General features: G+C 53.8%; 1 protein-coding gene across 3 annotated transcripts in view; it reads left to right on the top strand.

Annotated features, from left to right (window-relative positions):
• The window catches only part of TFCP2L1 (transcription factor CP2 like 1), a 63,593-nt gene that overhangs the window by 31,603 nt on the left and 19,315 nt on the right, over nucleotides 1-12,675 (top strand). For all 3 annotated transcript variants that reach the window (XM_044242642.1, XM_044242641.1, XM_044242643.1), the window contains 6 exons: nucleotides 2,915-2,991; nucleotides 3,554-3,659; nucleotides 4,319-4,425; nucleotides 5,501-5,653; nucleotides 8,844-8,954; nucleotides 11,599-11,690. In XM_044242642.1, the coding sequence (XP_044098577.1) occupies nucleotides 2,915-2,991; nucleotides 3,554-3,659; nucleotides 4,319-4,425; nucleotides 5,501-5,653; nucleotides 8,844-8,954; nucleotides 11,599-11,690 (646 nt within the window). The remainder of the gene's footprint in view (nucleotides 1-2,914; nucleotides 2,992-3,553; nucleotides 3,660-4,318; nucleotides 4,426-5,500; nucleotides 5,654-8,843; nucleotides 8,955-11,598; nucleotides 11,691-12,675) is intronic.

Here is a 12,675-nt window from a genome sequence, read left to right as displayed (position 1 = left end):
AGGCAGGGAGGGAGGGGCTCCAGAAAGTGTGCACGCAGGAAGAAGGGACAAGGATGGGTGGTGGCAGAGGCAGTGAGGAAGTGCATGGGTCAGGTCTCCACAGCAGGTAGAGGCCTAGCCCCTGGCCTAGGACCCCACTTAACTAGCACTGATTCCAGACTCTATACTCAGGCTCAAGAAAGTGCCCTGGACAGGGCAGGAGGAGCCTTCAGTTTGCATGAGCTGGGGTTGTCCTGCAGAGCTGCAGATCAGTATTAATTGGGCTCTGGGGCACCCAAACCCAGGGTGGTGAGCACTTGGGCCTTGGGCCTCATGCTGGAGCTTTTTCCTTGGAAGCAAAGGAAGAAGGCGGAGGACACTGGAAAAACCAGTTAGGGTGTGTGAAGCTCCATTTTAAGTAGCTGTTAAGGGAATGTTGGCTCAGGAGCCAGGAAATGTATGGTAAAAATCTGGCTTTTTTCAAAAGCTAGAAGTGTGTTGGTTAGGTCAGCAGGACCCTTCTGTGAGTTGCAACTTCTGAGCTGGCACGTGGGCAGGCTAAAAGTTTGGGGTTTGTGCTCCTCCCTCTGACAGGAAGTGTGCCCAGCACATCATTCTGAGGGGGATGGGGACTCGGTACGTCCTTGTGTCTACTGTTCTGTCATGGGCTGATAGCAGCTGGGAAGGGCACTGGCTGAGTGGGTATTTCTGCACATGGCCAGCCTCCTTTCCAGGCCAGGCGAGAGCCATGGGAACAAGCTCTGTGACACAGCCCTGTCGGTTGGGCTCATCTCCGAGTCCCTAGAATTCATATGGCGTTTCATAGTGGTGGTTGTCAGCCAATATTTGGAATGAATGATGGAATTGCAGGTTCCTCACCCATTCTGTTATTCGTTGCAGGGAGGAGTATATCAGCTTTCTGCGGCTGCTTTAACGAATTACTGTAAACATGTTGGCTTAACACAGAACATCCGAAGTTTATTCTCTTAAGAGTTCTAGAGGCTAGAAGTCGGCAGTCCCATAGGGGGCCGTGTTGCTTGGCAGGGCTTTAGGGGAGACGCCATTCTCTGCAGCTTCCAGCTTCTGGGGGCTTCAGGTGTCCCTTGGCTTGTGTCACTCCAGTCTCTGCTGGTCACGTTGCCTCCTCTCTGGCTCCCCGTGTGTCTCTTTCAAGGACACTTGTCAAAAGATTTAGGGACCTCCGGATAATCCAGGAATATCTTTATCTCAATATCCTTAATTTAATTGCATCTGTAGAGACTCTTTTTCCAAATACAAGACAACATTCATAGGTCTTAGAGATGAGGATATGTAGGACGGATTTTTTTTAGGGGTGGGGGCAGCATTCTGTCCACCGCAGGCAGTAGCATGGTGGTTTTACCAATCATGGCTGTTTTAAAACTGCTACCCACTGGGTTTGTGCAGTTCTAATCTGTTGTTTGCATTTAAGTTTAATTCGTGTGTGTGTGTGTGTGTGTGTAGAGAGAATTTAATATAGGCAGATTTCCCTTTTCCTCCAGTTTTTGTTTCAGAAAGTCCTTCCCTGTTGAGTGTCTGATAAGTATGATTCATATTCACATGAGACCTTAAAAAGGTTGACTTCATTCCTCTGGTGACTTGTCTCGATGTATTTGCTGTGAGTTGAGTCCCTGCAAAGGCCCAGGGAGCTCTGTGTTAGGCCTGTAGCTGAGTGGGAACTGCCGTGTGCAGTGGTCAGCCTCCCGGTTTCCATGGTTTCCTCCTGATTTCCTGGTTTCCACTGGTGTCCCATACTTACCTCGGCTGCCACCACTGGGGACACTGGGGGACAGGTATTCAAGACCTTTCTGTACTATTTTTGTTACTTCTTGTGAGTCTATCCATATCTCAAAGTTAAAAAGAAAAAAAATTTTAGCCAGCCAGTCAGATTTACCATCATTAAATCATTCTCTCAGTTTGTCAAACATTTTTATTAAGTTGTGAAATATGTACGGGTGTCTTAGAGTCGTAGCACTCCTTAATTTGGGAAGAACTGACATCATTTGAGAACTGGCCTTTTCGTCTAGGAACGTGATGTGTCCTATTTCTTCAGACTGTGTTTCACTTCCGGATAACACGTGTTGCTTCAGGCTGTTCGTAGATGCGAGCTGTGTCTGTCAGGTGGATGCGCCTTTTCCCCGTGCGCATTCCTGAACCAGCCTGCGCTGGTGCAGTGTCACCAAATAGAATCCCACACCCTTTAAATACATGGAATTCTTTTAACTTGAGAAAATGCTTTTCATTCTGCAGTTAGGGACAATGTTTAACAGGCTTTTACTCGTTCCTCTAACTGCTCTGGGGAAGGGTATGGTCATTCATTTACTGTCACATGGATTTGAGTGGGTGCCCGAGTTCTCCATCTGAGTGAATGGGGGCGTCCTTTATAAAGAACTGTGACATTCCATTCGTAATTTTTTTTTTTTGAGATTGATTTATTTATTTACTTGACAGCGATCACAAGTAGGCAGAGAGGCAGGCAGAGAGAGAGAGGGGGAGGCAGGCTCCCTGCCGAGCAGAGAGCCCGATATGGAGCTTGATCCTAGGACCCTGAGATCATGACCTGAGCCAAAGGCAGAGGCTTAACCCACTGAGCCACCCAGGCACCCCATTCATTCATAAATTTAATGTTAACTACATTTTGTTGAATCCCTCGAAAATTGTGGAGGTTCTACTTCTGGGACATGTGATTTGCTCCCTGGGGTGTCTTAGGTGCACCAGGCGGGGACAGACTGGGGTGGGGGGTGTTTGGCCCAGAGAGCCAGCCGTCTGAGTTGGCCATGCATTGGCTCCTCACTCTGTCCCCTGGGGCCGAGAGGCCTGGGTGGGCCACCGAGGAGGTCAAGAAGGCCACTGTCTGGGTGAACCCCAGGTCTGAAACCCCTCAGAAATGGAGAATGTCCTGTTCACCCTCCTCTAGGTCAGTCTTACGAAATCCGACTGCTGGAGAATCGGAAGCTGGGAGACTTCCAAGATCTGAACACAAAATACGTCAAGGCAAGGCTATGGGGACACCCTCCCTCCTTAGGAGTTGTTGGGGGTCTGGGAACCTGGGCCTGATAGGGGTGGGGGTCAGGAAACCTGGGCTTGCTGGAGGTGGGGGTCAGGAGTGTCTGGGAGGTTTGGGGAGAACTCCAGACTGGGAAAGGGATTCCTGTTCCTGGGGCATGTTGTCTAAGTAGCCAGGGACAGGCAGGCAGTTCTGAGAGCTAGAGGGGCATGGGCTGACTGAACAGCTCTGGGTTGGACAGATTGAGATGTGAGCCTAGCTTTGCCACTTACTGAGCAGTTGTCTCATCTGCATGAAAAGGAGTATAGATTAGCCATGTAAGTAAAGCCCTTAGTAATTCTGGAAAAGGGGATAGTCCTCATTCTCACTGTCTATGATTGGGGTTCTGAGTGGGGAGAGGCACGCAGAGCCAGAGAGCTGTGAAGGAAGGCTCTGGCAGGAGGGGTCTTAAATGTCTTAAAAGGTGGGACGTTTGCCTTCATGGGAGGTTCCTCTTGGGTCCTTCTTGTCTCCATACTTAGCTGTCTGTACCTGGCCTGTTCTCCCTAGAGCATCATCCGTGTGGTTTTCCATGACCGCCGGCTACAGTACACAGAGCACCAGCAGCTGGAGGGATGGCGCTGGAGCCGGCCCGGGGACCGGATCCTGGACATCGGTGAGTCTCTTGGCCACGAGGGGCCTCAGGCACTCCGAGCACATTGGGGTTCTTTCTGGATGCCTTGGGACTCATGCCTCAGTAGGGCTCTTAGTGCATTCCTGCCCTGGGTGAGCTGCTGTGGGAGCTGGCAGACCCGCCCATTCCCCCAGGCCTGCCCTTGGGGACCTCTCATTCAAAGGCCTGCAGTCGGGGATCACAGGGAAGGCTTTGCAGAGGGTCCCCCCTTAAAGGAGTTTGCTCTGTGACAGAGGGCAGCATGGGCATTGCAGAGTTGGGCAACAGAAACTGAGTTTGGGGTCTTGGACACTGTTCCGTCGTCTTTTATCTAGAACCCTGGAAGCCAGTTGGGTTTTGGAATTCAGGGGTCAGAATTCTTAAAATAGGGCACAGAGACCCCTAGCGACAGGTGATGCCTCCCAGTAGGCAATCAGGTACACTGATATTGCTGCAGCAGGAGAAAACATTCACCCAGAATGGGACAAAGACTCTAAATGGCTTCATGGCGGTTCACGTCGGGCTTGCTGCCACATGAGCTGGGTGAAACTCAGTTTTCAGAACTTTGGGCATTGCAAATTATGGTGAAGGAATCTGGACCTTCCCTAAATCTTTGGGAGTGGCTGACGATTGCACTTTTGTGTGTATGTGTGTGTGTGCAGATATTCCACTGTCTGTTGGTATCTTGGACCCCAGGGCCAGCCCGACCCAACTGAACGCAGTCGAATTTTTATGGGACCCTTCGAAGAGAGCCTCTGCGTTCATTCAGGTAAGCGAGTGTCCTTGGGGGAGGCCAAAGTTTTGGGGCTCGTGTGTTGTTCCTCAAAACAGTCCACCTGTGGGGCCCACATGGGCCCTGTTCTGTTGCAGGGATGCACATTTAGGGAACGGGGTACAGGAGTGTAGTTCAGTCCCAGAGCTGCTTGGTCCCCAGAGCTAGAAAAGGACTTGGCCTGTTGGAGAATTCTGTGTGGGTTTTGCTTAACCATATGTAAGCTTGTTATAGAATAAGTATGTCCTCGCATAGATAATATGTAATAAAATTTTTCCAGGAGAATTTCTGTGATTAAATTAATCAGTGATTCAAGCACATGGTGTGGATCCAGGGGCATGGCGGGGCCTCTGTGCTGCTGGGCTGACTTAGATTCCCTTGTTCAGTCTATGTCCCTTTCCGAGCCTCTTAGTTTTTCCACCTGTCTTATAAATCAGATAATGAACCTAAAGTCATTACTGCAGTGCCTGGTCCATAGCAATTGCTCAGTGAAAGTTAGTGACTTATTTTTTTACATAATTATAATATTCTTATTATATTTTAAAGTTACGGCTATGATGTTATTGTATTATCACAATAATGTATATTATTGCAGTAGTACAGTATTATAATAAGAAATATGTTATCCAGTGCCTTTTTCTGTAGCAGGTATTTACTTAGCAGTAACGTGCAGCCTCTGGTCCTGTTTCTGGCTTGGCCAATAACCTGGACACCAGGGCTGTTGGGGACTGAGCTGTGGTCCTTGCTGTGCAGTCTGGGGGATCTGCCAAGGGAGAGGAGGGAGTAGAGGATGTGGCTGCTGGGGTCTGTGGGCCTGAGCAGTAGTGAGGAGGTAGCTGGTCAGGCAGGGCCTGTAAGATCAAGGGACAGAGGTGGGGAGGGCATGTCCTTTATAAAGGGGGGGGTGGGAGGCCATGGCCCTGATGGGAGCATAGGTGGGGAGCAGGGAAGCTGGGGCAGGTGTGCACCTGAAGAGGCAGAATGGAAACCTCCATTTGGCGAGGGGTCCTGGAGGAGTCCAGGGCCTGACCTCAGCCCTCTCCTTGTTCCTCGCCCGCATTTCCCCTTCCAGGTGCACTGTATCAGCACCGAGTTCACTCCGAGGAAGCACGGGGGTGAGAAGGGCGTGCCTTTCCGGGTGCAGATTGATACATTTAAGCAGAACGAGAATGGGGAGTACACAGAGCACTTGCACTCGGCCAGCTGCCAGATCAAGGTGTTCAAGGTAGGACAGCGTTGCCCCTGGGGTCCCCGCCTGTGCTGGACAGTGATGGCAGCGCACTGACCTTTGGGATTCCCCCTGGAGGTCCAGCAGGGAGCCTTGTGTCCCATGGGCCTGGGGCTTCCCGAGCCCCCCAGGAGCATGAGCCAGCATATCCTGCACTGATGGGCCTGCTCCCCGTGGGTGTCCTCTTGCACGGGGCACCTTCTGTCATCCGGCATCACTGGTGGCTGTGCCCAGCTCTGCTTTGTAAGACTGTCTGGAATTGAACGCTTTTAGGTTTTTGTTTTCTTCCCAAGCACTTTGTAGTTGACCACGGATTCTGTAGTTGCCCATTAGAGTCGCCTTAAAAATCAGGTCAGGAGGCAGCGTGCGGGCGTCCCGGCCCCAGATAAGTTTTTATGGAGGGCCCGAAGCCATATCTCCCTCTGCAGCGGCCTCCTGTTGGAGCAGGAAACATGTTTGCAGGGACCTCCTTTCTTTTCCTTCCCAGTCCACCCGCTGCACTTGCCTGTTAATTAACTACTCTTCATCTCATCTGTCTGGACCGTCGCTGCCTAAAGACGGGCAGTGGCGGGGATGGAGGGTCACAGCAGAGCCTGTGGCTTCTGCAGGGGTGAGGGAGGGGCGGGCTCCGGCTCAGTTAGTGATTCCACCCCAGGTGGGAAGGCGCTGGTCATGGTGGGAGCGTCTTTTGGTCCAGCGCAGTAGCCCCCTCAGAAACTGGCTTTGGGATGGTGACTCCTTGCAAGGCCACCGTAGTTGTTTTCCTGTTGTTGCTGGAACAAATGATGACAGGTTTCGTGGCTTCATGGCACACACGTGTATTACTCCTCAGGGCTGGAGGTTCACAGCCTCACGTGGTCTCACTAGGCTCAAGTCAGGGTGTGAGGAGGGTTGCGTTCCATTCTGGAGGCTCCCATGCTTGCTTCGGCAGCACATATACCATTCCGGAGGCTCCCTCTCTTTCCCTTTGCCAGCTTCTAGAGGCTTCTGTGTTCCTCGACTTGCGGCCCATCCACCTCTCCTCAGAGCTGGCAGGAGCGCTGGACTCTTGTGGTCACGCCACTCCAGCCTCCTCTCCCCCGTCCCTCGCCCACTTTCACAGGCCCTGTGATGATGTAGGACCCCCCTGGGATGCCGAAGGATCATTTTCCTGTCCCGTCTCCCACTGCTCGCCATCCTGATTCCACCTGCAGCCTTGTGAGGTGACAGCCTCAGGGTCCTGGGGTTGAGGATCTGGCCATCTTTGGGGAGCACTTCTCGACTAAGCCTGTCCATTGGTGCAGTGGGCGCCGTAGCCTCTGGTCTTTTTATGGCCCGCTCTGGGCTCTCGCGGTTCTGACTTGCTGTGGACGGCCCCATATCTGTGCTGCCGGATGTCCTTGCCTGTGCCAGTCATATCTCTGTCCCCGCCTTGTACAGACCACTTGTGTGGTCCTGCTTGTCGTCCTTGTCCTCTGGTCCAGTGGTATCCCGTGGGATTCCTGGGGCTCAGAGGCCGCACTGGGCAGGAGAGATGGACCATGTCTGCCCCCCGCGTCCACGCCCCCAGAGTGCCTAGTCCTTCCCATGGCCCCCTAGCAGCTCCCTTTTCTGTACCTCGAGGCAGAAGCTCAGGGGTGAGGGCTCTGCCCACCAGGCTCCTGGGCCACACACCACCTATCACTGAGGAATGGATCTGAAGCTGCCTTGTTTGAGTAGCCCAGGGAAGGCCTTGGCATCTCCTGCAGGGGCATGGGGGCCCCTGTCACTTGAAGCTGGCTTCTCAGAACACCTGGGGAGGCATGGCTGCCCCACGTACCCAGCCCCATCACAGAAGCAGTGCCAGCAGGTGTGTGCAAGCGCCAGGTGGTCTCACCAGCTTGGCTGTCATTTCTCCACTGTCACCCTGTCACCTGTCACTGGGATGCCTCCTGCTTTTTGGAGCCAGGTGCTGGGGCTTGGGATAGGGGAGGAGTGTCAGGGCCTCTGACAGGACAGGCAGCCCCTCCCTGACCAGCCAGCTCTCCACAGGCCTCACCGGGCCAAGTGCTGACCCCACATGTGGGCTTGCCACCTGGTTTCTGGACAGGGAGGACGAGCCTCCTGTTAGGGACAGGGGCCGGGCTGGGGGTTGGTGGGGCAGGTGACCGGGGTATAGGGGTTGCGGGCCTGGTCTTTCTCAGAACACTGAATCTGTCATTGCTGTCCCCAGAGGTCCCCCTGCAAACCCAGCTTTGTCTAACGTGGGTCTCACATCACCCTCAGGGCTATGTCCTGAAATGCCCTTGAGCTGGAAACGAAAAGCTATGTGGCATGAGGAAGGTGCATTCTGGGATGAAAGTCCCTGAAGGGGGCATTGAGGAGATGGTTTTCACTGAGAGTGCCCTTTGCATGGTCTGTGGCATCCGCAGGCCGGCTGTGCAGTTCTGGGCTCTGGGGCTGCTGGGAGTCAGTGTTGGGAGCCACCAAGCAGGCTGTGAGTGTCCCGGGAGTGGGGCTGCTAGGTCCATGCTGGTGGTATATACCGGTTCATGCTCTCTTGGATTTTCACCTGGTCAGCACTTGCTTCTACTTGAGCCTCAGTTTCCTTAACTGTAAATGATGGAAATTGTAGTGCCTCTGTAAGTTGCTCACTTTTGCTGGGCGCCTAAGACAGGCTCTTTGAAGCTGGAGGGGGTATCCCGTGTAAGGTGTGCCAGCAGCGACCTGCACACTGGTGCTGGGAGTTGGAGGGGTCAGGAGACCTTGACCATGCGTCCAGGATTTCCCAGCACACAGGTGCAGACCAGACTCCCACCAGCAGCCCTGACTTCTTCCATTTCCTTCACCCTCCACCAGTAACCCAAGGAACACATTGCAGTTTGCTGTGCTCCCAAGGGTTTTGTCCATGGGCCAGTGGCCTCTGGTAGAGATTATTTGCAAGCATTTCCCCCTGAGCAGCTGAGTGGAGGACCCAATGGTAGGCCGTGAGTGCCCTGGGGTGAGGAAGGGGAAGGGCTCCAGGAAGATGACTGAGTGCTTAATGCCTGGGAGGTATGGGAGGTGCTGTCCTATCCAGAGATCCTGCCGGGACTCCTGGCCCCTGGGCCCTGGGGAGAGGCAGGGAGCATGCAGGCCTTGGGGACTGTCATCAAGCCCTGGGTCTTTTCTCTGAGAGTTGCCTCTGCCCACTCTGAACTGATGGGACCCCTGTGCTCTGCACTTGTAGCCAAAGGGAGCTGACAGGAAACAGAAGACTGACCGGGAAAAGATGGAGAAAAGAACGGCCCAGGAGAAGGAGAAGTACCAGCCGTCCTATGAGACCACCATTCTCACAGAGGTGAGCTGGCCTGGTGTCATCCCCCTGCCACCCTGGGCCTTTTGCCTTTTGGTTTAGATTCTTGAAACTTGCCCACTGGGGAATGAATGCCTCTTTTGACAGTGCCCATGAAATTGTGTTAGGTTCCTGGGTTCAGAGCTGTGTTCACATGATAACCCCCCGGGGGTGGGGGCCGGGACAGTGTTTCCGAAGTAACTTCCTGTTCTGTGCTCTTGGCAATTTCCGGAGTCAGGTGATTGTTGTTTTAATAGGTGAAGGCCCAGAATCCAACAGAAGAGAGTGTGTATGCATCAGAAAATACGTCTCTCCAAAGCCTCGAGCTTTCCCTCCCCAGGACAGCTGTCATCCCTGGGTCTTCACATACGTGGCCCAGCTTCCTCTGCTGGTGAAGCCAGTGCACCCACACCCGCTGCTTTTACACTGACAGTGTACATAGACATGCTGTTCTGTAACTTGCTTGCTTTATTTAATAGCTTTGCTTGGAGTCTGTTCCCCATCTGTTCGTACAGAGCTTTCTGGTTCTTTATCCAGAGGCGTGGCTCCGTTGTGTGGATGATGGCCTGTTGGTGCACATTTGGTGCTTCCTGGGCTCCTGGTTGATCGGGTGCTGCGAGTGACCGCGGCCGCGTGAAGGTCCGCATATGGTAGAAGTCTCTGCAGGCTTCCGTTCTCAGCAGGCTCACTGGGTCAGGGAGCGCAGACTACTAGCTGCTCTGTAGTTGGGATGGATACTGGAATGCGTTTCCCCCAACTCAGACTCTCAGGCATCCTTGTGTCCAGTGTACTTCTGATGAACACTGTCACAGGCACTGCTTCCTCCTGTGACTTGTCACCGCTGGAGCCTCCTTTTCCTGGGCTCTGTTTTTTCTTTAAAAAAGCAAAAAAATCCAACCATTCCCACTGCATTCTGCAGTCAGCCCAACTCGGGAGCGTTTGTTCATTGCCTAGTGCAACTGGCCCAGAAGGTCCCCACGGATGCATAAGGCCCAGAACTGGCCGTGGTGGGGGTTACAGCTGTGGTTAAAGTGAGGCCCTGGGCACAGAGCAGCTAAGAGAACAGTGGCTGGTCCTGGGAGGGGGGTGTGTGTGCGAGCATGTGTAATAAGCCGTATGCAGAAGGGTGTTTGCAGCAAGGCAGAGTACGGAAGCTAGCTCTGCGGCACAGACAGACCTGTAGTGGCGTTTCAGCAGGCTCAGAGTGACAGTGGCCAGAGAGCTATGGTGCAGGGAGAGCCTGGCTCACTCAGCAGCAGAAGAGTGCCAGGCCCCCCAGGGTGCCCTCAACACTCCCACCACCCTCTGCCTCCAGACACCTTTCCCTTCCAGGCTGAGCCTGAACCTCTCTGCTCCTGACTCTCCTCGGACATCCCCACACTGGAGGAGAGCGCTGGGGGTGCTTCAGACCATGTCTGTCTAAGCCCTTGTCAGCACGCGGTGCTGCTGGTGACAACCCCGGCCTGGCCCCATCCGTGACAGGTTGTCGACTTCTTTGCTCCCGGGGTTAGCGCCACTGCATTCCAGTCCACACGCACAGCAGAGTTAAATATTGACCAGCCTGTGGCTCGATGGGTGATAGTGAATCTTCAGGAATGCTTCAGATTGGCCCTTTCCGAGGAGGTGTCATCACAGGGAAGGGAAAAAAGTGAATACTTGGCCCTCTGGTTTCCCCAGCAGGCAAAACCTATATGTCTCTGCTGTCTCTGTCTGGGTGATCGTCACGTATGTTCATTTTTGGCTTCTGGACAAAACTACCTTGAGGTCAGGGATCACATCTGTCGTGTCTTCTGTGTCTCCCTTAGCTCCTAGCAGGACACCTGACGTGTAACAGATACAGAATGATGTCCAGAGGGGTTGGCCTGCTCTTGGAGGCGCTTACCTACCCTCTGCTCTCCCGGGCCTGTCAGCTGATTCTGTTTTCAAATAGTGCAGGTTTTAGTACTGAATTCCTATATTTTTTTTAAAAAAGATTTATTTGTTTATTTACTTAATTATTTTGGCCGGGGTGGGGGGGGTGGTGGTGTGGGGAGAAAAAGAATAGTGGGAGGAGCAGAGGGAGAGGGACAAGCAGACTCCCTGCTGAGCTCGGAGCCTGACTCACAGCCCTGAGATGGGGACCTGAGCGGAAACCAAGAGTCTGGACACTTGACCAACTGAGCCCCCCTGGAGTCCCAGTACTGAACCTCATTGATGACTTTTGTTTGGAAGTTATCTGTGTCCATTGCTCCCTCTTCTGTGCATGGACACACATTTGTCTTTATCTGGAAAACTGCCTCTGGGCAGCTGGCCTCTGTCGTTAGCTCTCTTCTCTTTTGGACCCAGGGGACGGATGATGTTTCCCTTGATGATTTGACTGCTAGAAAACTCACAGAGACACATGCCTTGCTTTGCTTGCTCTGGGAATGACTGAATTTTAGGTCTCTTCTCTGCTGGGCTTGATTGCTTGGGCATGGCCCTAGGAAACTCGCACTCCGCTACCTCATGTGGGGCCTGGGAGGTTGTGGGAGAATGTTGAGGAATCCATGGTGTCCTGTGCTGGCCTCGATGGATACTGGTTTGGGAGAGAGAGGAGCTGGGATAGTACCTCTGTAGCTGAGTTCCTCCTGTCACAGCCCTTGAGTCATGCTGCCCTGTGCTCTTTCTGTAGTGCTCCCCGTGGCCGGACATGGCCTACCAGGTGAACAGTGCTCCCTCTCCAAGCTACAACGGCTCTCCAAACAGCTTCGGCCTTGGCGAAGGGTATGTCCGCCCTCTCTCCCTTTGGGGCTCCTAGAGTGATGGTGGATCTAGGCTCCTTTCTTGATCTTTCCTCTGTATCCTCTGCCCCCCCCACCCCCTGCCTTGGTATGCTGGCATCAGCATGCGCTTCAGGGCGGGACTTTGAATATTTGCACGGGTTTCTGTGCTTGGACACGCTTCTGTAAGCACTGTCTGCTGGGGTAGCAGCCCAGGATCCAGCCTCCCACCCCTTCCCCCTCACCGTGGAAGCAGGTTGGCCTGTGGGTGCCCTCCAGGGCAGAATGCCTTCTCGACAGATGGAGCCTTAGGAGGCAGCCATTCTGATAGCCCCTGCGGCTGCGAGGGGCCGTCCTCATTCTTTCTGCGGTCCTTGTGCACATTCTCCTGGCAGCACGGGTCAGCTCAGGAAGTTCCCTGGTCCGGGCTTCAGGGATTGTCCCACAGGAGTGGCCTTGCTCCCGCTCACCTGGCTCTGGAAGTGCACAGGCCACACTGCCTCTGAGGTGACAGTCGTGCAGGGGCTGGTGGACCTGTCCCAGGCTGTGGGGCGCTGGAAGGGCTCAGGGCACCACTGTGATGGCTGTGCACATCCTGATCCTGCTTCTGGGGGCACAGTAGGAGCAGGGAGACCCCAGGCAGGTTTAGCAGGTAGGTGTGGAACCTGTGGGCGCTTCAGAGCCCATGCTTGGCGTCCAGAGACCTTGACTAACGGGAGAATGGGTGTGTCCGTGAATTTGATTTCACAAGGTCACAAGGGGCTTCCTTAAGAAGGGCAGGGGCACAAAGCCTAGGTGTCATGTTCAGATTCAGGTGGACCCAGTGTTAAATCCCCCACTCTGGGGTGAGTGGTGAGTTCTTAACCTTCCGCAGCCTCATGTTCTCCACTAGCAGGGGGTGAGGATTGGTGCAGGGTTGGGGGACGGTGCACCTCACGGACACTGCACAGAGGGCAGCTCTTGTCACCAATGACCCGTCTGAGGGTCAT

The sequence above is a fragment of the Neovison vison genome, chromosome 3 (genome assembly GCF_020171115.1).
Source record: "Neovison vison isolate M4711 chromosome 3, ASM_NN_V1, whole genome shotgun sequence".
Classification (NCBI taxonomy): domain Eukaryota; kingdom Metazoa; phylum Chordata; class Mammalia; order Carnivora; family Mustelidae; genus Neogale; species Neogale vison.
This window is presented reverse-complemented; position numbering and strand designations above follow the sequence as displayed.